The 22250-nt window shown below is 44.5% G+C and overlaps 1 protein-coding gene across 1 annotated transcript; it reads left to right on the plus strand.

Moving 5' to 3' along the window:
• Positions 1 to 533: 533 nt before the first annotated feature.
• Positions 534 to 3107, plus strand: LOC128298457 (uncharacterized). The gene has a single exon (XM_053034207.1). It carries the CDS (start codon positions 534 to 536, stop codon positions 3105 to 3107), a length of 2574 nt encoding a protein of 857 aa, XP_052890167.1.
• The last annotated feature ends 19143 nt before the right edge of the window (positions 3108 to 22250 follow it).

Consider the following 22250-nt stretch of genomic DNA (forward strand, 5'->3'; position numbering starts at 1 on the left):
CGTACGTTTGTCCACCAAAGTGATCCCACAGCAGAAGGGAATAAATTACCGAAGGTTCGACCCTCTCGGTCTCGGTGAAATAAAGGGTGTTCGCTTACGTTGTTCCAAGCACACCGACAGCAATTACCTTACAAGTGAACCGCAAGATTGCCACAAGACACACGCGGGTTATGTGTGTGTGTGTGTGTGTTAAAGTGTGAGGTTTGTTGCAGTTTGTCTGGTTTGTCGGACGACATTCTTTAGCGTGTGGACTTGGTGTAGTGAAAACCGGCGACTCTACTCGAAGTGTGAAACGTATTCGCGAAATTCGCGTGTGGTACGTCCGGTTGCAAGATATATCCAGAAGTTCCTTCGCAATCTTCCGTCACGTGTTCCGATAGAAACAAAATAAAACTGTAGCATCCGAGCTTTTCAGTTGCCAACACACAAAACAAATGTAGCGGTGCGAATTGATTCGTGGGGACCAAAATGTTGCCAACCGTCCGTACGGTAGTGAGCCAAGGCTACAACAGAGGCAGTGAAACCGGTGCACAATGTTAGCCATAGACTGTCTGGTTGGTGGTCTGCTGCTCGGTTCGCTCGGTGTGAACACGCTGGCACTTGGTGCGTTCTGGACGACGCCAAGTCTACGCACCACCGCCAACCGGTTCGTGATCAACCTGCTGATAGTGAATCTCGTCTGCTGCTTCATCCTCGGTCCGTCGCTGTTCCTGAATGCGTTCACCGGTAAGACACCGCTGCCGACGCCACTGCCGGCTGCGGCCGTCGAGCTACCGTCGACAACGGCCGCGCATTACGATACGGCCGGCGGAGAGTATGGCACCAGCACCGCGACGGTGGCACTGTTCCAGCGTGGCGATGCGCCAGCACCAACGATAGCCCAACCAAATCGGACCCGCATAGTGCGGTGCTCCAAGAACGGCACCATGGGCAGCGTTGAGGATGGTGGCGCTAGTAATTGTGATAGGACGGCGGATGACGGGGGAGGAACCCCGTCGGAGGAGCAGGAGGAAGAAACGCCCTTCATCCGGACGAGTCCGGTTCACCCGGGGCCGAATGATGCGCTACATCCCAACCTTACCCTCACGAAGATTCGTTGCTGGGGGTTGGATTTGGTGGTGGCCCTCGGAGCACTCTCGGTGCTGCTGGTGGTCGGTGACACCTGGTGCGCCATTACCGACCCACTGCGCTATCACTCCCGCATCTCGGAGCTGAAGGCATGGGCATTCATCATCGCCAGCTGGGCGTTGGGGATCGCGTTCGGTATCGCGTCCGGGTTTCGGGGCGATCAGAAGTACGTCACGCTGTTCAAGAACCGGCTCACGGCGGAAGAGGTGGCCGCCATCGAATCTAGTCACTGGGCCCGCAACCAGACCGGTGCGAACGGTGCGGCCAGTTTGCCCAACACCGAGGGCTTCATCAACCACCTGAACATCTCGGAGGATCTGTACAACACGATCTTCTCGTACGCGTACTTCGTGATCGTCATACTGATCCCGTTCGCGCTCGTGTGCGCCATGTACTGGCGCATCTTCTCGGAAGCGCGAGAAAGTGGTCAGCGGATGCGGCAGAACGGATCATCGCCGTTGCTGCAGAGCGCCCTCAACCTGGTCTCGGCACAAAAGCATGCCGCAGCCGAGAAGCAGCTGATGCTCGACCAGGCCCAACAACAGCCCCAGCAGCATCCGGCAATACAGCCGATGCCCAGCATTCCGGAACGTCCGGGCGAGAAAGGAGATTGTGACGGTCTTACCATGAAGATCGACAAACAGATCCACTACGAGGACGAAACGATCACGATCAGTAGTATACCGCATCATCATCATCATCATCACCATCCGCAGAGGGATTCCTGCTTGAAGCCGCTGCTCCAACAGTCACCGGCTCCAACGCCGACGCACAAACCAACTCCATCGCACCAGCACGATCCCCCACTGGATCGTCCCGATCGAAGTCCACAGGTGGTTCAAATCGCCACGCCAACTTCTGCAGCCGCGCTACCGGCGCTACCGAGTGTGCTCAAGTCCCCACTGCGACACGATCGCAACCATAACAGTATTCTGATGCAGCAGCTGCCGGCGGAGAGCAGTGCGAGTGGACCGATCCCAACGCATCCGGGATCGCCAGCGGCAACGGGTCTGGGGAAGGTGCGCCGCAATCACAGCGCGGGTCGGTTGGTTAGCTTCAGCCAGGAGGAACCGTCCGAGATCCCGATCGGTGGGCTGCGGCAGGTCCATTCGACACCCAACTTCCAGAAGTTCAGTGCCGGGGAGTTCGAAAACCTTGGCACGCATCACATCCTGTCGCTGCCGGCCGTACACGTGCCGCCCAAAGCGCTCAGTTACATGACGTCCATCCGCCATCGGCTGTCGAACGCATCGTCACTGTTCAAATACCGGGAAGAGTCCCGTGCCGCCCGGATAAGCATCCTGGTGATCATCATGTTCCTCGTGTCGTACCTGCCGTACGGCATTCTGGTGCTGATGCAGGGCCACGTCGATCTGATCATCGTGTCCGATCAGGCACTGCTGGCGATCTTCACCGTGGTGATCGCGAACCTCAGCTCACCGTTCATCTTCGCCTATCGCAACAAGCGGGTACGGCGCGGTGTTAAGCGGCTGCTCGGGATCGACAAGAAGACGAACGAGCGGCTCCAAAAGCTGACCACCAGCAACACGCACTTCAACAACCATCCAGCCGTGCAGCAGCAGCAGCAGCAGCACCAGCAGCATCACCTCGGTAATTACGGTGCAAACATTACGATGGCCAATGCCGTCGGACAGGAGGACGATGTGCCGGAGGTGGCGACCGGTGGTGGCAGCGGTCACAAATCTTCGCACAAGGTGCGCATCGCCGGTGCCGGTGTCGGTGGCGGACTGACGCGCAGCAATAGTTCGTGCAAGTATCTCACGCCAAATCACGCGGCGGCCGTGGCCGTGGCGAACGGGTACATAGTCGAGTTCGAGCGGTATCCCTCCGACGAGCTCAATAGTCTCTGCATACAGAAGAAATCGATACTGAAACGGGTCTGTGATAGTTCGCGTAAGTGGGGCTGCAACTTTGCCACCAATTCCTGCACCAGCAACGACGAGCAGACGGAGGTATAGCTATAAAGCGAGCTCCTGATTTAGGGAGATCGGTCATTGAAACAGGGACAGTGGCAGTGGGGTTAGGTTATAGTTTGTGCACGGTGCCAAAACCAAAGCGCTGAAGCAGACACATTCAGCAGCACGCAAAAGGGGATCTTGTGGTTCGTGATTCACATCATCCATCCATCCAATCCCTCATCGCTTTATTTATTAATGCTCTCCACAAATACGACCACCTTCCATTCCATGTCGCCTATCTTAGAATTCGTGTAAAAACTCCCCAAGAGAAGATCTCTTTTGCAGTAACCTCTTTAAGAATTGGTTGCCTACAACGCTTTTACCTTTAGACTTTGCAACTTTTAGAATCTTTGAAACACGTGCAAGAGTTGCCAATAAACAAACTGCCAACTTGAACGTCATATGTAGTAATTCTTGTATGTTTCTACTGATTCCATCATTGCTATCGGTGGCGATGCTTACAAAATGAAAGCTCAGAATGGCTCACTCGTTACCTCCACGTGGTGGATATATGGTTTTGTAGTCCATTTTTAAACTAACTCACGATTGTTGTTTCATTGCTGGGACAAGCAAACAGCAGACGCGCAGAACAGGAACGCTAGACTTCACCACCTCATTCGAGTTTGGAGTTGTAGTGTTTGACCGCGTGCACGTAATGTGAGTGCGACACAAAACAAATGATGATAGTGTACGGAAGAAGTCGGCTTTGGAACCGGCCAGTTCTCACGTTGACAGACCGTGGCTTCGCGTAATGGTGCCGCCTGCCATGTGTCACACATCTCTCACATCGCACGGCACGTGGGGATTAAAATAGGACTTTGGGTCGTCCGCTAGCTTAGAACAGGTCCACCAGGTCCGTTCTACTTACGCCGACATTCGTTGCGTACACGTTGCGTCGGACGCAATCGTTCGTACGTAACGTTAATGCAAGAACCCCGAAAATAAGAACCGGTCCACCACAGTGGTCCCACATCCCATCGTGGGGGGCTTGCATTTAAATGCGATTTTACTAGTTGTTCATCGCAGAGCGCAGGTGTAATTAGCATGACAATTGTTTTCTTGCGTCGATTCCAAACTCCCGTCGCCGACAACTCATGGAGGTCCTTCCGACTAAAATTAGATTCCAGCGGACAGCGTTTGGGTGGTTAAGCATGGAACACTGAACGCTCGATCTCATGCATGATAAACGCATAAAACAGGCACAAAGCGAACCTACGATAACATCTGACTTCATTAGCACACAGCGGCCCAACGGGTGATGGTGGGCTACGGTTTTCCGATTGCAAGTAATGAGTTCTTTGCGCCGCATTTTGGGTGCTGGCGGTGTTTGGCTGAATGGCCTTGTAATTAGTAGCCTTTAGCACTAAGTGGAATTGAGCTGATTTCATTTCCAGAACGTATGCACGGTTCGTTGAGAGCCGACCAGCGCGCCAGTTTAATGGGCGATATCAGGGTTTTGGTGGGAAATTAAATCCATTTCCCGAACTGGTTACAGCGCCACGCAAAACACATTCGGTGTACTAATTGAACATTGTTTTCAATTAAAAAACACATTTAAAATGCATTTTATTTATGTGCCTTTTTTGAAGTCGATGTTTAAGAAATAGCATTTATTACATGAGAGTAGAAGCGATAAATGAAACCTCGTCCTTGATTCCTTTCGTTCCCTTTTCTTACTTCTTTAGGCTGTAGAAGAGAGAGAGAGAGAGTTTCGTACCTTGCGTGAACCTACCTCGGTTCCGGTTTCTCTATCACTAAGTACCTCTTCTTGAAATATCCTTTACTAGACACCATTGGAACTTAGGGATTCGTTCATGCGTGTTATAGCATCTTGATTACTACCGACAGGTTGTTCCATAACAATGGCGTCGGTGTTATCGTAACGTCTCCATCCTTATTGTCCTGTCTTTTCGGTCCCTTTCCGGAAGATTCCCAACCATTTCGCCATTGCAATCCCGACGGTGGCTTTCTATTTTCGTAACGGACCAAAGTAAACTACGTGGGCAGATAATAATTCTACACATACGATCGAGGGGGGGTCAAGAATCGATTAATCGATCGCTGCGAGAAAAACAGCCGAGGTGCTGCAAACAGTGACACATTTATTATAACGCAACCACGCTGACGGTTTGTTGGAGATTCCAGTGAAGAGTAGTTAATTCGCCTTTAATGTGTTTCTAATTCCTATCATCAGCCTACGCCACGGCGATGATGACGTAAAGCTTGACCAAAGTGGTTCGCTGAACGATCAAGCTTACCTGCTCGCATTTCGATCACGATTTCCTCCGGGCGTTTTGTTTGTCTTGTGCGACTAGATAATTTCCTCGCCTAATCATAATTGGAGTGTTGCTTTGCGTGAGTAGCGTGATGCAACGGAATACTGTCAACCGATGATGATAGCTTCCCACCGAATCATTCACCCACCATTACCATTTCATTTGATCCACCCCAAAGATCCCCCGTGAGTGTCCACGTTTGATTGGCAGCAACAAAAATCTAAAGAACAGGGATATTTATCGTTGCGCTGTAGGAATTGTGTGGAGAAGTGCTGCGATGAGAGCCGACGTAGGTAAGCAGCGGAAACATAAGAGCTAAATTATTACTGTATAAACCTTGAGGGTACTACAAAATGGCCGAATGTACATTTAAAACGTGACAGGTATAAAAGCCGAAGCTAACAAAAAAAAAAAACACAAAAGATCGTTATTGCGTAAGTGTATCCTAGATGAGTATTTTAGTACCTTTGTTTTAATTTGTTTTAACGTCCGATCCCTTCTTCAAAACTGACTGGTAATAATGCTTTAAAAAACCGTGCAACACAGACATGAAACGCTAACTACACAAATATGAGGAGAAATTAGATATGTAAACGATATTCTGTAGCTGCAAGCGGCACACGATCCTTTCAACGCACTGTACTGGTAGGATGACAAGATGGTGAAGCGCACTCAAGAGACCGGGCGAAGTAAGCTGGCCGCGGCGCGTAATCAATTAATCGCAATGGTGCTTGGTGTGGGGATACCAAACGGTGCGCAGTTGGTAAACGCTAAAACTAGATAAAGTAAAACTCGAACGCCTTCGTACGCCCGCAAACAGTTACCGTAAATGATATGTTGGCTCTTCCATGGTTTCCACTCAGTTGGAAGTAACTCCTATTTTTCTACAAAACCTAAAAGGCCTGAGAGTTAGACAGCTGTTGCGGATGTTAGGATGGCGGAATGAGAAGGGATTTATTTTTGCTACAAAAAAAAACGAAACATTCTATTTGCAAACACACACATTTTAAATGAGCTGAAAGTTAACTAAATTCTACGTGGTAGAGTGTGCTTTTAGGACGACACGATCGAGTACTTGAGAGGCGGCCTAGCTTTCACAGAAGGCACGTTATTTACTGTAGCTAAGTACAACCCTGGTGCGTGGTGGACTTTATGAAAATTCACCACTCCATGGGTAGAGACTCTATTTAGTGTAAAATGGGCATTTCAATACACACACAAATACAAACACAAAAACACAGTACATCGAACCTCGGAGAAGTTACTCACTAGTTGACACAACACCATGACTGGATGATACCGATAGAGATATATAGGATATATAGCGGCATGTGCATTTGACGAGCTAAAATCAAAGCTAAACCCAAATGGCCACCCAAATGTTGCATTGAATGTGAACGTGTTAGCAAACAGAAAAAATCAAACTATCGCTTATAAATAGGACAGTTTCGGTCAGCGGGCTTAATGTGAAGAGAGGAGATATTTTTAGCACACTCCATCGACTCCCGTGCAATATCCATGGGGATATTTGATGTACTAATTAATTGTGCGGCACCAAGCAAACTCTCCACCCAAAAGGTGACGGCCACAGACCACCAGCAATTGACCAAATAGACGGAACGGGCTCGAGCCCCCTCCGTGTTAAACACGCACTTTAAATCAGTTCGCGAACAAAGACCCAACCCGGACCGACACGTAATGTAGCGAAATTGGCAACGATAACGTAGTTGATCGGTTTTTCCCTCCATCCCTTCGATGCCATTGACCCGAAACGCAACATCATCATCAGCTGCTGCTGCTGCTGCTGCTCTCGGGCGTCATTGCAAACAACCCTCTGTCGTTGCCGTTCGAAACAAAAAAAATGCATAAGTCCACCGACACATGCCAATTGATCCAGAACCTTGCGATCAGCAGAAGCCTGCAATATGCATGTAAGCGTGCACGAAACGAAGAATTGTGTAGTCGAGCAGCAGCAGCAACAAAAACATATTCGCGGTGGCCGCGGTATGCAACAACCTGAACCTGGCCACCCGAGCTTGAGACATGAGCTTCTGCCGCACCATTGTTGAATCGAACTGGTTTTTTGAAATTCAGTTTGCATGTGTGTGTGTGTGTATGCTAGTATGTGTTTTGCCGAGGGGTACTAGAACGAAGGGCAATTTAGTCGGTACAAGGGGGCCACGGTGAACATCGACGGCGACAAGCGGCATGAGTTGTTTCGCCGTTTCGCCCGTACTAAACACTCGTTCGCACCGAAGGTCGTCTGTGAGGGTGGGCTACGTTGCGCGGGGGTTGTAGGGAGTGGGTGCTGGAAAAGGGAAAGTAAATCGCTACACACTAGCTCGACTAACACGACCACCAGGTATGCGGGTTCGAAAACTGAAGCATAACCGAAGTGCATGTTCTCTAGTCTGTAATTGATAGCCGACCAGTAAGGAATCTCAATCTCAGCTGCAGGTGACGCAGACACCGAACAGGGAAATCAAATCCAGGAAGCGACTGCAAAACAGTAGGCATTTGCGGTTGGAGTCAGTCACTTTAGTCCTTATAGGGTACTAATTTGCAAACACACACACGCACACGCACACACATGAAATTAATTCTCCCCCTGCAAAAGCCTTTAGCTCGATTGATATTAATGCCACTACGGATGATGTGTTTCACACGAATGGAGTTTTATTTATTTTAGCTAAAAGAACCACAAACACACACTCTCCCTCTCTCTCCTTACACGATAATGATTAAAACAGACACGGGGAGGGAGCGAAATAGAATGAGAAGGAAGGGTGAAGAAAACCCATGCTCATCCTGCACCACCACGGCAAACAGCAAACCATGTAGCGGTTAAGTTGGCTACACTTTATACCTAAAATGCAACGTGTACGTGTTTAAGAAACAGATAAGTGTTTAGCGCGTTAATGAGCTAGTACTTCTAAGCGAGAAACTATAAGTGTGCTGAAGGATGACGGGGCGGGGGGAAAAACGAACCCCGAAGGAGCAAATAGAGAAAGAGACTAAACAAAAGAATGCGATACTAAAATCAAAGAATCGAAATGTTGAGTAGTTTTATGCTCGGAAAGTTTAAAAGAAACATTGAACATTGAAAAACAAGAAGAAAAAAACATACATAAATAAGAAAAAAAAAACAAACAAAAAATACACACCACTAATTGAAGTAATAAAAGAGCAAAGATATGAAAAATAATGCAAATAGTGTTTGGGTTAATCTTCATTTTTCGGGTGGGATAATGGGACACCTAAGGGAAGAAGGCATTTGAAAGAAAATGGAATAGATTTAAAAGTAAGTATATGCAACAAATTTTACTACGTTACGTATCACAGAGGATGAGTCTTGAATTCTATAAAACTTGATATCTTGTACATGAAAGGTTGATCTTGTACATTTGGTTGTGTTATGAGTTCTAAACGCCTAAAGGTATGCAATAACGACAAAAAATCTCTCGTTTCATTTTTGGTAGAATAAGAATTGGTTCGTCATTGTTGATAAATGTTTCAAATATTTGGTTTGCAGTATAGAAATATCTAACAATATGGAATCAATGGAAAAGTCATTACAGTATATTAACAAAAATGAACAAACAATAAATAACATCTGTTTATACAGTGCGACTTCTATAGCCTCAATCGATGGTTCTGACTAACTACCATCAATCAACTGTTAGTCATTTGAAAGCCATCGCCCAATCACTCACCCATGAAGAGTGAACACATCGTGAAGCAATCGTGTTGCTTAAATAAATACACACACCTCCTTCTGAGTCACCTCATATCTTGCAATCATTAAAGGTGCAACTGATTTGTTTATGACAATTCTTTAACAAACCAATGTACCTTCACACATATCAATGTTTTGAGAAACCCTAACCCCAACGCTTGTGCTTTTTTTCACGATTACTCGAGGGTGATAATCTAATTAAAAAATATTCTTGTTCACCAATCAAAGCGGTATGACTGACTAAGTTCATGTTGTGCTTTAATGCAAACAGCAACACATATAGCATGGTTACTAAGCACTTGAAATTCTTTGGAAACTTTGCAACGCTCCGAGCATTATCACTAAAATTAGAACACGTTCCAAATCCCCCCTTTTTTCTTATAAGTCACCCAAACGGCTCCCGTGCCTAATAGGCGACAGATAACAAATGAAACGTCAAAAAGATTCACCGCTCCGGTTTCTTATCGCTATTGTGTCTCCCTCCCTTGGCGAAAGGGAGTTTGCGGCTCGATAGCTGGCAACAGAGCCCCTGCAAAGCCAGTGGTGCCTTTCAACTGCTGGACAGCTGGACAAGTTGGTCAGTAAAGTTCAGAGTTCAGTTTATCAGCAGTGTGCGGCAGCCTTTGTCCCACATTCACGTGCAGAGAATGTGCTATCGCTGGTATCGAAAAGCCGAGTTTTCGATAACGGGTTAATGATTTATTGCTTCACCTGCAGTAGCTGTGGTAATGTTCAATTGTCTTTTTTAACCGACTAATGGTAATGAGCTAAAGGTTAATGAAGGTAAATGCTTATAGGTTAGATTAAAGTACTAATGCAACTACCGTTGATGGCGGTTGATGGAGTCAAACACATTTAAGATTGGAACACTTTACAACAGAAACAAACGATTAAATCACACCTCTAGAAATAATTAATTGATTCTTTAACCACATCAAAGGATCGGACAATAAAAAAGGGTTTTATTTTAATTGTCAAACTTTTCCCAATAATCATTTATATGTCATCGCTCAACCAACGGATGTGCATTTTAAAGTTTAATAGTATTTTTTTTTCTTGGAATGACCAACCATTAAAAAAAGGCTGTAAAACGCCATAGTTCCATGGGATTATTCGATTTTGATGACATTAAGCAACCAACCGCCGATGCTCATCCGCTGAATGCCGATGCTTCCTCTTCCGCGCCTGCAGCTTGGCCTTATTGTGGTCACCATATGGTAGAATTGCAATTATTTACTGTTTTGATGTGGATATTGTGGATGTGGATATTTTTGTGGTTGTAAGGTTTAAAACCGTAGTAATATCGCTGATTGATATATTGATCTATTTGCGTACACATAGCAGCCAATAAAAAGAGATAAAACACGGTGACTCATGTGTCATTAAATATACATAGTTGTAATTATTAATACAGTGCCTTCAAGCAAACTCACATTATTTGATTTTCCCATTTAATCCATTGCTAGAATTCGGATGAACTAAAACACTGTATCTTCTTAAGGCAGTTTAATTTATATCATGTTTAACAGGCAATAGATGGTGCTCTCACCCAAGAAGCAAGTTAAATGCTAAAAATAAATAAAAGAGATGAAACAAAACAGACACGATCACAAGTAACTCAAAATATACATTTAATAAAGAAAAACGTAGGTAAACGGAATCTTCCCTTCAGCCTTACAATTTAGAAATATTTAAATATTTACATAATTCGAGAAATGTCATTCATTTCACATGTTACTGCTAACATAAATCTTTCAAATCCTTCTTTTACTCATTTTACTCCATCTCAAAGGCAATGGTAATGAAATCGCACTTTTCAAAACATTACCACACCCATCGCAGTTTCTGTCCGACCGCAAAAAAACGAAAGAAAAAGAAAGAAAAAAAAGGATGCTCCGGCACCATCGGCAAATCGCCCAACTCAGCCGGTACCGAGCATGGCGAAACATTTCGTTGCATTTGTCATCTGCCAGATAATACATTTTATTTCTACTCCTCCACGCGGGCTGCTCATTGTTTGCTGTACATTTCAACTCCAAAGGCGTACAAAAAAAAAGCACACACAAATACAATATACACAGAAATACAATCCTGTAGATTTTCCTTTAACCAAGGAAGAGAAAAAAAAAGCACGACTACAAGTTAAAGCATTTCGAAACAGGAAAAAACCATTAAATCGTTCCTTGAGCACCGTACCACCAGCGACTGTGGCTGTGTGTGGCCAACGGTGGGTGCCGCGGGTGAAGCCCTCTAAGCTGGCGTAAATGAGTGTAAAATTTGAATTAATTTCACCGGTAGCAAGTCAACGAAAACAAAAACCTTCGACACATGGTGTGAGCGTGGGAAATGGAAAATGAATTTGTTAAATTTGGAGCAAATGGGAGCTGCTCTATGGATGGAGGAAAGGTTATTTGGAAGCGACGCGGTATGGCGGAGCAGGAGGAGGAGCAGCATTCCAAATCATGTTCAAAGGTGGCATATGTCTTACAGGAACTGCCAACTCGCAAGAAAGTACGCAATTGTTTGCCAATAGCCGTGTGATGTACAAAACGATTGCACAAGAATAAGGTTGATGGAAAAATTCTTGGTATAAAAATATAAAAAAGAACTAGAACTATAAAAAATGTTTTATTCGCAGTTTCTCCTTTCGGTTCTCTCTATGTTTAGTGAAAGTAGTATAATAAAAGAAATGAAGTATACATTTAGAAGAGGTTCCCTTTGGCTACTTAAACAGAATTACTCGAGATGGCGCTACTATCGCCAGTAACGTACAAAAGTTCTTCGGGCTCCTCGAACTCCATGGAAGGTTATTTTTATTTCAGCATGTTTATTCCTTTAACTGTTCTAAATATACTAACTCGAGTAGGTTTTTAAGCTTGATATATTTTTAAAATCTCCTACTCCAAACCCTGTTCGTTTCCAATTACGTTACATAATGAAGAAGTATTCTTCCTTATTTCTGAAAAATTCACATTTTACACTTATGCTAATGCAAATTGCATGTAGAAGCATAGTTCAATCACAGCAGCGAAACATTCCCCACGAATGCATTTCACGTATCGAATGTACGATAAAACGCAATTACTTTTATTACAGCCAACTACGGCAAAACATCAAGAATGTATGAGAAACTACCCAATGCACACAACCGATTGCTTTCGCACGAAAATTCCACCGATCATTTTTCACTCCCGTCGGTCGGTCGGTTGGTTGCCACGGGCAACTACTACACACGCAGCTAACTGCCTCATGTGTATGGGTGGCGAAAAACGGCACTACCTCGTAGCACCCTGCTGCAAACTTTACCAAGTAGCTTTACCCATTGTGCTCGGTTGACATTCTCACCCGTACCGACCGGCTGCTGAGCTCACTGGCTTATGGAGCCCCCAGGGCAGACAGTGGATTTTTCTTTGCCCTTTTCTCCGCGTCGGAAGCTTAACTGTACCGCTTTTTCGGTGCGTTGGCAGTTGAAGCTTCTTCGTGCGGTCGGAAATGCTTTTCATCTTGGCCGAGGGGTGGTCCGGGACACGGAGGAAGGCCGCACACACACACACACACCAATGCATACCTGAATATGTTTCATACCGGCATGTCAGAGAAAAGTCAGGTATGTTCCAAATGTGAGATAATGTGGCGCTTGCCGCACATCAGAAGGAAGCTTATATTTCTTCAGGCTGGTATATATCGTACACACGCCAAGGTGACAATGGATGCAACGGTGCTCGTCTCACCAACCTGTCTAGTGATGTTGCCGAGCACATCAAAAATGTAGCTGATATGTTATGCTATTCATGAATTTTTGCCCCTTCACCTTCAAGCTTTACGGTTGCTTACGCACTTTGCCTTGCCCTGTTTGCCCGTCGATCGTGTGACTTCTGGACGACCGTTACAGACGACCGGACGAGGTTCTTATATCTGGAAGTGCTCGGGTTGCGTGTTGGTTCAAATTAACGACGCACTGGCACTGCTATAAACCCAAGAGCGAAGTGATCACACAGACAGTTTTTTTTTTCGGTGCAAGTAAAATAACACATTCCTTGCGACCTCAGGTGGATGTTGCATGCGCAAAACTAAGCCCCAAAAAGGTGGAGTTCCACAGCGCGGGAAAGTGCAGGGAAACGTTATGATGTAATTTTACTTTCATTTCATTACGTCCCGAAGATGGGCGTCTTCAACCGATGCTATCACTCACGTTGGGACGTGGCAGGACCCTTAAGGGCAAACTATAGCCAACGAAGAAATCAATCAATGCCAAGCGTTAATAATGTGCTCGGTGTGCTTATGTTTCGTGATAGGTTGTGTCTGTTTCATCCGCACCATCATACCGTCACACGGCAGCACCGGCGTAGAAGTTCCTTGACCGCTAGAGAGGACACCAGGATCTGTTGGCAATGCGAAAAAAAGGGGGAAATTGATTTCACAACGCCTTGCTGCACAAACACTGAGGACAATTAATTGTGTCGATAGAAGCGAGCATAAAAGACACTGAAGGCATGGGATTCGATCAAGTGCAGTCTCTCGATACTTTTGTTTCCAAGGACTAGCGAGGATGAAGAGCACTATGGACAGTGGACGAGTATTAACTGGGATAACTAACCGAGTCAAAATCAATATGTTTTAGCTATGCCAACAAGGGTGGTCTGAATAATGAACAAATAATATCTTCAATTAAAGCCTATATTTAAAGTTTTCCTATTTAAGTACCTCAATAAATCCTTTTAATTCTAATAGTATGGATTTTTGTTTGCTTAAATAGCATAAGTAGGACCTTAAATACATCTCAGACGTTTTTTTGGATCGACTCTCATCAGAAAACCTGTTAATTGCAGGAATATATATATTTTCTTCTGAATAATGGAAAACTTAAGTCTAAAAATCTAGTTTTGATGTCTCCTTGTTACTGTAAATTCACGTATGTACTGCATCAGAGTAATAGAATCTAGTCCAATGTCCAATAACACATCCATCCAACAACCCAAAAGTGGTACCAACTACAACTGCCCATAGTCCACAATCGGCAAATGACAATTGTGCTCGTCCTTCACACTCAACTCTTGGCTTAAGGACAACGCTGCCTTCGCAAAAGAGTATGATTTCCGTTTTGCCTGCTGCACTTCTTCAATTTCCAGTACACAAACACATCCACCACCGTGCCATCCCGATGGGCCGATTACTTTACCCTCACAGTAGGGCGATGAGCAAAAAAAAGGGAAATAAACTACGGCAAGAATGGAAAACATTTGCATTCAACTCGTCAGCCTTGAACTTCTGCTGTCTTTCGTTTATTTTTTTTTGTTTTGCACTCCTTTCTCATCATCTTTCCCTAATGTTGTCCTTCCGACCATATGGTGCTTCGCGTGGCCGTGGAGGTGCCACGAGCAGGATGGGCGAAGAAAGTCAATCATGCTAAATCCGTCGGACGTAATGCAATCATTGCCACCATCGTGATGTTTATGAGGGCGCTGGCGGCACTTTGATGCATGCATACGATTGCGGTATGACGATACACAAGCCTTCAATTTGCATCTTTACTGAAAACCGGGAAAGCAGGGGACCAGAATGGGATAGGGATAGGGAGTTGTAACATTAAATCACAAATAGTATACTGCAAACGGCCTTGCACGAGCAAGACCGTTAATTATTAAGGAAAACATGGAAAAAGCATGATAATTTAATACAATCCAAAATTAATTACGAATGTGTGGTTTAAAAAACAATTTCGAACCCAAAAACTTGAAATATTCATAACATTTTTTTAACAAACTTTCACCCTTTTTCGTACATCTATCCAAGCGCTTCGGTACAGCGCCCAAAAAGGGAGGCAAAAATAATCTTCCCAAAGTTATGCAAACAGGCCAGGGATGGAAAACTTTAATCCTCTCGCAAACAACACAACATGGCTTCTGCGGTAAGAACGGTGTGCGCATAAATATCGAACGATCGCTCGCACCGAAATACCCGAAGATCCGGCCCGGTACCGTACGAGGCATAAGCAAATAGATTTCTTCTTAATTTCCTCCCGAGATTCATCCGGTTTTGCTGCCGCTAGTTGCCGATGCACGTGTGGCGCCATGGTGGTTTGGGTTCCGATTGGATAGAATAAAACTTCACCGTTGTCTGGCGCTTTCTTCAACTTTGTTGATGGAGCCCGTGGTTGAGCCAAAGTTTTCCGCAAGTTTGATTGGATCATTTTTCGTGATGCGCACAGCAGGAAATCAATTGCTACGGAGTAATAAAATTTATGTTTTGTTGTAAATGAAAGTTACATCAATTTATTCTCGATGCAGCGATACAGCAGCAAGTTTATTAATGTTGGATGTTGTTGGATGATATTAATGTTTAGCGTGATTTAAACAATAAATGATACTCTTTTCAATTCGTTTTCCATCGTTGAGCAATAGTGTAATGCAATTCACACACCTCCGTAAATCCCTCCAAGATTTTAATTATAGTAGTCTGCGACGGAGTCATGAGAAACTGTGTATCCTTCAAAGGATAATTGCATACATTTAGGCGCAATAAATCTGTTAATTTCTGAAAGAATTTTATTTTATATTTAAAACTTTTTCCAAATATTTTGATTCCATAAAGTCTTTTTTAGGGGGTTTTATTAATCATTTAAAATCTATATGAAGGTAAAACAAACCATCTGCTCTATTCACACACCAGGTTTTGTTCCATTCATGATCTAATTTGAACAAATGATACTGTAACTGATGATTCCCTACCTGTTGAAACGGTCGATACTTCTAAAGACCCATCCTTAACGTGCGTTTCTTATCGAGGAAAACCAATAACATTTATAATGCCCAGATCATACCCCTTTATAAATGCATCTCAGAAGGGAACGACCTCATTGTTCACTGCTGAATGTTTAACCAACAAGCTCTCACAATTCAATTTCCCATGCACCATCATGGCGGTGGTGTAACCACCATCATAAGCGCCTGCTGCACCGAGGGATAAAGTGGCCTGCAACAGGATCCACTCATAAAGCGCCACAGATGCATCTCCAACGACACCGGACACGGCATAAATCAACAGAAAACATTGCAAACTTACCGCCTGCGCGATGGCGCAGGCATGTCACAGAGAACCCCTTTCCAACCGGTGACAATGGGGATGCCTTTTGTGTCGTGTTGGTCGGAATGGAAATAATCAGTACGCAAGATGGTTTGTGTCCGACGTTGGTTTGGATGGTTGAATCAATTGGTAATGCCGTTCGTCCGTGTGGACCCACACATATCATCATTTTAATGATGGTTCAATGGGTACAACTCATCGTGCTCCTCATGCACCGGAGCTAGAGTGGTTACCTTCTGTAATACCGAGAATTCTCTTCTTCGCTTGACAAACGTCCAGTGGTGCATTAAAAAGCCGGTCCGCTTTCACTCCCAGCTTTCCTATAGATTATTCATCCACCAAGACAGTGTTTTACGATGAAAACCACGAACCACCAGGCGTCTCCATCGGGTGCTGCGATGGGTCTGATAGTATCCCTTTTGGTATCGCTGCTATTGGACACCAGCTCTCTGAACAGGGACACGTACCCTCACAGTCACTCCAGGTCGACCGTAGTGCGTAGTGTATCGGTTATGCTAAACGAGCGCTTTTATCGCACCGCGGTCGACAATAGACAAACCGTTTTGCATATAAACACTGTAAACCGGCTGACCTTCGAAACCTGCCCGGTAATGGGTGGCAAATCTTGACCAGCTGATCCGTACGGACGTGACCTGTTTATGGTGGTGCGTTGGGTGGTGCAATTTGAGTGTTCAATTAAGCGTTCACGTTACGTGAGATACTAAAAAAAAGAACCCCCGCCCCACCGTGAGACACTCGCTGTGACACAATGTTTATTGGTGGGTCCTGTTGGGTAACGCTTTGCTACAAGCTCCGAGGGCACCTTCCTTTGCAGAGTACGATGCCAAACACCTTGCAGCCTCCGGACACGGGAAAGTGTAATCTATCTGTACTGCCCATTAAAAGGTTATTATACCGAAGTGCAGCGTCGGCGAGGCTGACGATTCCGGTGAATAGCACAACCAGGGCGACCAACTTCGCCACGGAGAAGAATCTCCTGTTGCCATGGTCCAGGCCCGACGGTTTAGCGCGTGTAAAAGAAATTCACCCGTCTGCCGGGCATCTTGGGTTGCCTTTGGGCCATAAAAATCGATCCTTTTTCACTAACGATTTTAATCGAATGATGGCGCAGGTAATAAAGTGCGCCATTGTAAATCTGGACGGGGTTCGGTTTAATTTTTGGACCGGGAAGATTACAGTTACGGCCCAGCAGGAATATTACTTATGGCCTAATGTAGGTTAAAAAACATAACCTCAAACTTTTAACTACAGTTTGCCATGCTGCGTTCGGCTTAATATATTTTTACATCAGCCAACGTGCAAAAGTCATACTCGGGGCGAAGGTTCCAAGAAAATCCGTCCAACTTCACAGCAACCCAAAACCGAATTTATCCTGAATAGCCGTACCAGCAATCAAAATCTAATTTAATTCCATACGTAAACTCAATTCAATTTCTCAAAATACCATCCGCAAACGTACGTCGCGTGGCGTTTAGCGTGGTTAAACAGTTGAAGAAACGACGACACAATTCCTGATGAGCTTTGCTTCCCAAACTCCCCAGCCTAATCCATCCATCAGCATACCTGCCTTATAAATACCCCACATAACAGACTCTCGTCTGACGTGCGCTCCTTTTCCAAAACATTAGTACACGTATACAAATGTGTATAATATTAATTATTCAGCCAATCGACTTGCTTATTGTGGAAGAATGTTGCGGCATTCCACGAATACATGGCAATCAGGCAGTGTCTGTGAAGTTTTTCCTCCAATAATGCACAATTCCAATCTCGACAGTGCGCGGTAAAGGAATATGTGACCAGCGATGTGATACTTCAATGCAATTCGCCCCGTTTCATGCCGGAGCATCAGTCTCCGTCACCTTTCGAACAAATTTCGACACACTTCGCCTCTATTTGATAAACTTTCTAATTTACGCTTCACTCTATGCTGTGCCTTATCTTCACTCCGGACCATTCTTATCGCCGCCAGACTTCCATCTTCGCCCGTCGTTGTGTGACAAAATCTCTAACGAATCTGCACCCAACCGTTGAAGATGTGCTGCATCTGACGCTGATCTTCCCTCGGTGCAGCGATAAGCTACTTCTGGAAAGGCCACACGTACAAGACGATCCAACGCTGGAAGTTTTCCACGTCTGAAGACAAACTTTCTGCTCTTGCGAACTTGGCAACCAGGACCAACTTTGTCCGAGATTTATCCCTCCAGAAGCATCCGTTCGTAAACAGTGTACCGAATGATGGGAATAGTCCTCCCTGGCATTCCCTTCTCACTTCTTCGGACTAAATTGCCTCACCACCTTTTCAGATTACTGCTCTTCGCAATGCTTCCAGACGCCATGCGGGTTAAGCATGTGTGTTGATGTTGCTGATACCTCCACACGTCTCACTCTTGCCACTCCCTTGAAGCACTCGCCGGAGGCACGCGCTTTTTGACGCTCGTAAAACGCTGCCGGAGCGATAATTTGGTTTGACGTTGTATCGAGGAAGTTTACAGTCTTATCTTCACCGTCGGTTTGCATCACCAGCATACAGCGATGGAATGCTGGGGAAACACAACACAACAACCTTCCGTACGGCCACGTACCGGCAGAGAAGTTTGTTCGAGGCGTAACATTAGGCGATGCAGCGTATTAAGGTTTCCAATCCGGACGGTTTCCGGCGCAGAAACATACAGGCTGCTTGCAAAAAGCATAATTATGATGCAAAGTTGTTGGCGTAATTATTAGCACTCAGTAGCATTGCATACGATTCAGTTAGACAAACAGTAAGTGCTCAGTGAAGTAATTAAGTTAATCTGCAATAAAGTTGAACGTATCGTACAGTTCACTAGTAACACCGTTTGAGTCGTTGATCTTGATGGGTTAAAGCTGGAGCGATCTAAAACTAGACTTGAAGTAACACAAAATATGTGCATTATTAATAGATAGAAACAATGAAAGAAATTATCAAGTATCGACGTGGTTAAATTAGTAAAAAAACAATATGAATATTAAATGTCTTGGCGAACAGCATCGTTTCTATTGTCAAAAAGGTTAATAGTGATAATTAGGTTGCTAATTTAACTAGTTGCAACACTGTGGTACTCCCATTTGCATTTCTAGGAAACAACCAAACAGCGCCTAAAAGTATGCAATCGTCAATTCATTTCCTAGTTTATAAGATTTTAGGACACAGTTGAATAATGTTCTATCCCGCACCGGGGAAAAAAACCATAAATAGCCGACCTTAAACGTCTTGAGGTTGTTGTGCTGGTAAAGGAGAAGAAGAACATCCCTTTTTCGACTCAATTAGATCACTAATTTGCTTTGCGCTACACTCAATGTTTCACTCATACATTGATGCATTCATGTGTCCATGTTCTTAGAAAATGGTAAATGTTTGTTGGAAGTTCAAAGAGCTGTACTACAGCTTCCAGATACGTTCCATCCAGTAGAAGCTATTCTTGAAACGAGGAATTCATCAAAATTCAAACAACCTTTCATAACTGCTCCTTCACAACTATTACCCATGTCACACGGGCATAACAATTACATTCCCCAAGTGCTTTACTAACGTCCATTGCCATGTATCACGTGGCTGTTAAGGAAACCCTCATCATCATCATTATCATCAGGTCATGCCAAGGTACCCAACGCTTTGATTAGAGAAAATTCTTCCACTATAAATGTAGCTCTAATCTACAGAAATGCTGGTACCAAGGTACTGTATGTAAATGTTACACCGGTGAAAAACGGAACATGGAAGCAACTGGACAATCGTTGCCCGGTGACTGCCATAAATCATATCGCTAGGTCTAACCCATTCCGCCAAGCCATTGGCATAAAATACATCACCCTGGAACTCACAATTGAGATCACACAAAAGGTGGGAATCGTTTTCTGGCGTACAATTTTCTACCGGTTGGCTCGTATGGCTCGATCCGTACGTGAAAGCATTTTGCAGCTCCTTCTACTTGACCGCATCCGAATGCCGACTAGGGTACATTTCCCGGCATTGCCGAGTGTCTGCAAAACGGGCCATGGAGAGCGAAAAAAATCAGTGCTGCTAGTTGGATCATGCACAAGACTGAGTTTTTGGGATGTGAAAATTCCTACCACGCAACCATTTGCGACGAGATCACTCTCCGGTGAATAGACGTTAAGGGTTCATGTTATGCGAGAAATGCATCACAACTGACGAGAGGAACGCAATGCTTCGCCGAATGCATGACTGACAGTGGGTCTTGATTGGCTTTGCTGGTGTTTGCTGTCTGTACGTAAAAAGCAACCTTCCATTGTGATATAATTAAAACACGCATAATGAACTATTGGGGCTCATATACTCACGATAAACCCCATGAGCAGTGAAGTTTATTACAGACCACAATCGGTTCTTTGTTCCAAAAATAAAACCCAGATTGTATCGCCACTACCTGGCGCCACCTCAATCATAACTCGAGGCTTGGGACCGTCCGGTTATGAAGGACAATCGTTTTGCATTGATTTTTTTTTGTTTAATGCCACTAAAAGAGTGGAAAACCATCGCCGAAAACGGATGTAACGTGCAAAGCAATAGACAGTGTTTTATTGACAAAAAGAAAATGTATCCCCAGTGCCGGTCCATGCGACCCGGCATCGGCAAAACGTGGACGGATGAAAATCGATGACAAAGTTGGCATTGTTCGAGGACACCGGAAAACCGTCCAAAACTTTCCCCACCGCAATGCTTTTGTGGATGCGAGGCTCCAAGGCAGGATCTGATCGAAGAGCAAGCACATTTAAAAAAGAAGATGTACGCTGGAAACTCACATCAGATGGTGCGACTAGGATGGCGATAGCAAACCAGAAACATGCGAACTAGTCAAACCGAATAGACCACTTTTACTGAGCGGTGGAAAAGAGAGCACAGTAGATCAGAATATTTTGGGTGCTGCACAGCTGTTTTTGGAGTTTGCCCATTTGTCCCCCGAAGAAAAGAAAGTGTTCCTTAGAAAGCACGACACACACGCGCGCACACTGGAGCAACAAAAATAACACAATATCGTTCGAATAATACTGCCGTAAATCACGACATAAACCAATCGCTTAAAGCTTTCGAGATTTTATTTCCAGTCTGTATTTTTTTTCCAACCGTTCGGTGGACTGTTTAAGTCTTGGGCCGGATTTGATGTCCGCTGGAATATGAACAGATGCCTTGGGACGCTTACCTGCTGGCTGTCGCTACTCTTTATGGGGGATTTATTTTTGGAATCTCGGACAAACCTCACTCAAAATCTATTAAAAATAATTCTTACTTACTCTCAGGTGGAGAATGGGAATGGGGTTACCCATCTCGCCTGTAATAGAGCTTGTCGTCCCAAGAACTATCGCTATTATCGACAATAAATCGTTTGTGGTTTCTTAAAATACCAAAACGGGACATCATAGCTTGAAGGAACGGAAACACACAATGCTTCAATCAGAATCAAAATCATTTCTTTTATAGAATAGCATTTAGCAAAGTTTGATGAGAACTCCTCAACAGAATTTAATCGTCATTAACGAAATTGTCGTGAAGGCAATTTGTAGGGATCCAGTTCTCAACAAGAACCTTACAGTGATAGTTTTTACAATCAAAAGGTTTCAATACGTTAAAATATTATATTTCAATCAACCAATGGCCAGTGAGAAAAGCAAAAGAAATCAGCAATTTCTTTTGTAAATTATGACATTTTAATGCACGTTTTCCTTCAGATTGTATACCAAATAAATGAATATCTACGAACATAATGATTGAGCTTGGAAAACTCTTCGTTAACTTTCCGTAACGTATTTTTCAAATTCTCTCGTTGTATTTCGAACTTGATTTTGCTTTCGAACTTCATTTTCATTGGTCCGAACTTTTTGACAGCTACAGCAGCGTGTTTGTGTTGTTGCTATTGCTCTTGTTATCGTTGATGCAAATGAAAACATTTTCACGGCTGTCCGCTTTCTTGCTCCTTCGCTTTGGAATGTGTTTTGCTGGGGAGCGTTTGTATTTAATCGCATTCCTTAACATTAACTGTGAAT

Source organism: Anopheles moucheti, chromosome 2 (assembly GCF_943734755.1).
Source record: "Anopheles moucheti chromosome 2, idAnoMoucSN_F20_07, whole genome shotgun sequence".
Lineage (NCBI taxonomy): Eukaryota > Metazoa > Arthropoda > Insecta > Diptera > Culicidae > Anopheles > Anopheles moucheti.

Excerpts from the sequence above, each read along its gene's own strand:
- LOC128298457 (XM_053034207.1), top strand. The coding sequence starts at position 534 with ATGTTAGCCATAGACTGTCTGGTTGGTGGTCTGCTGCTCGGTTCGCTC.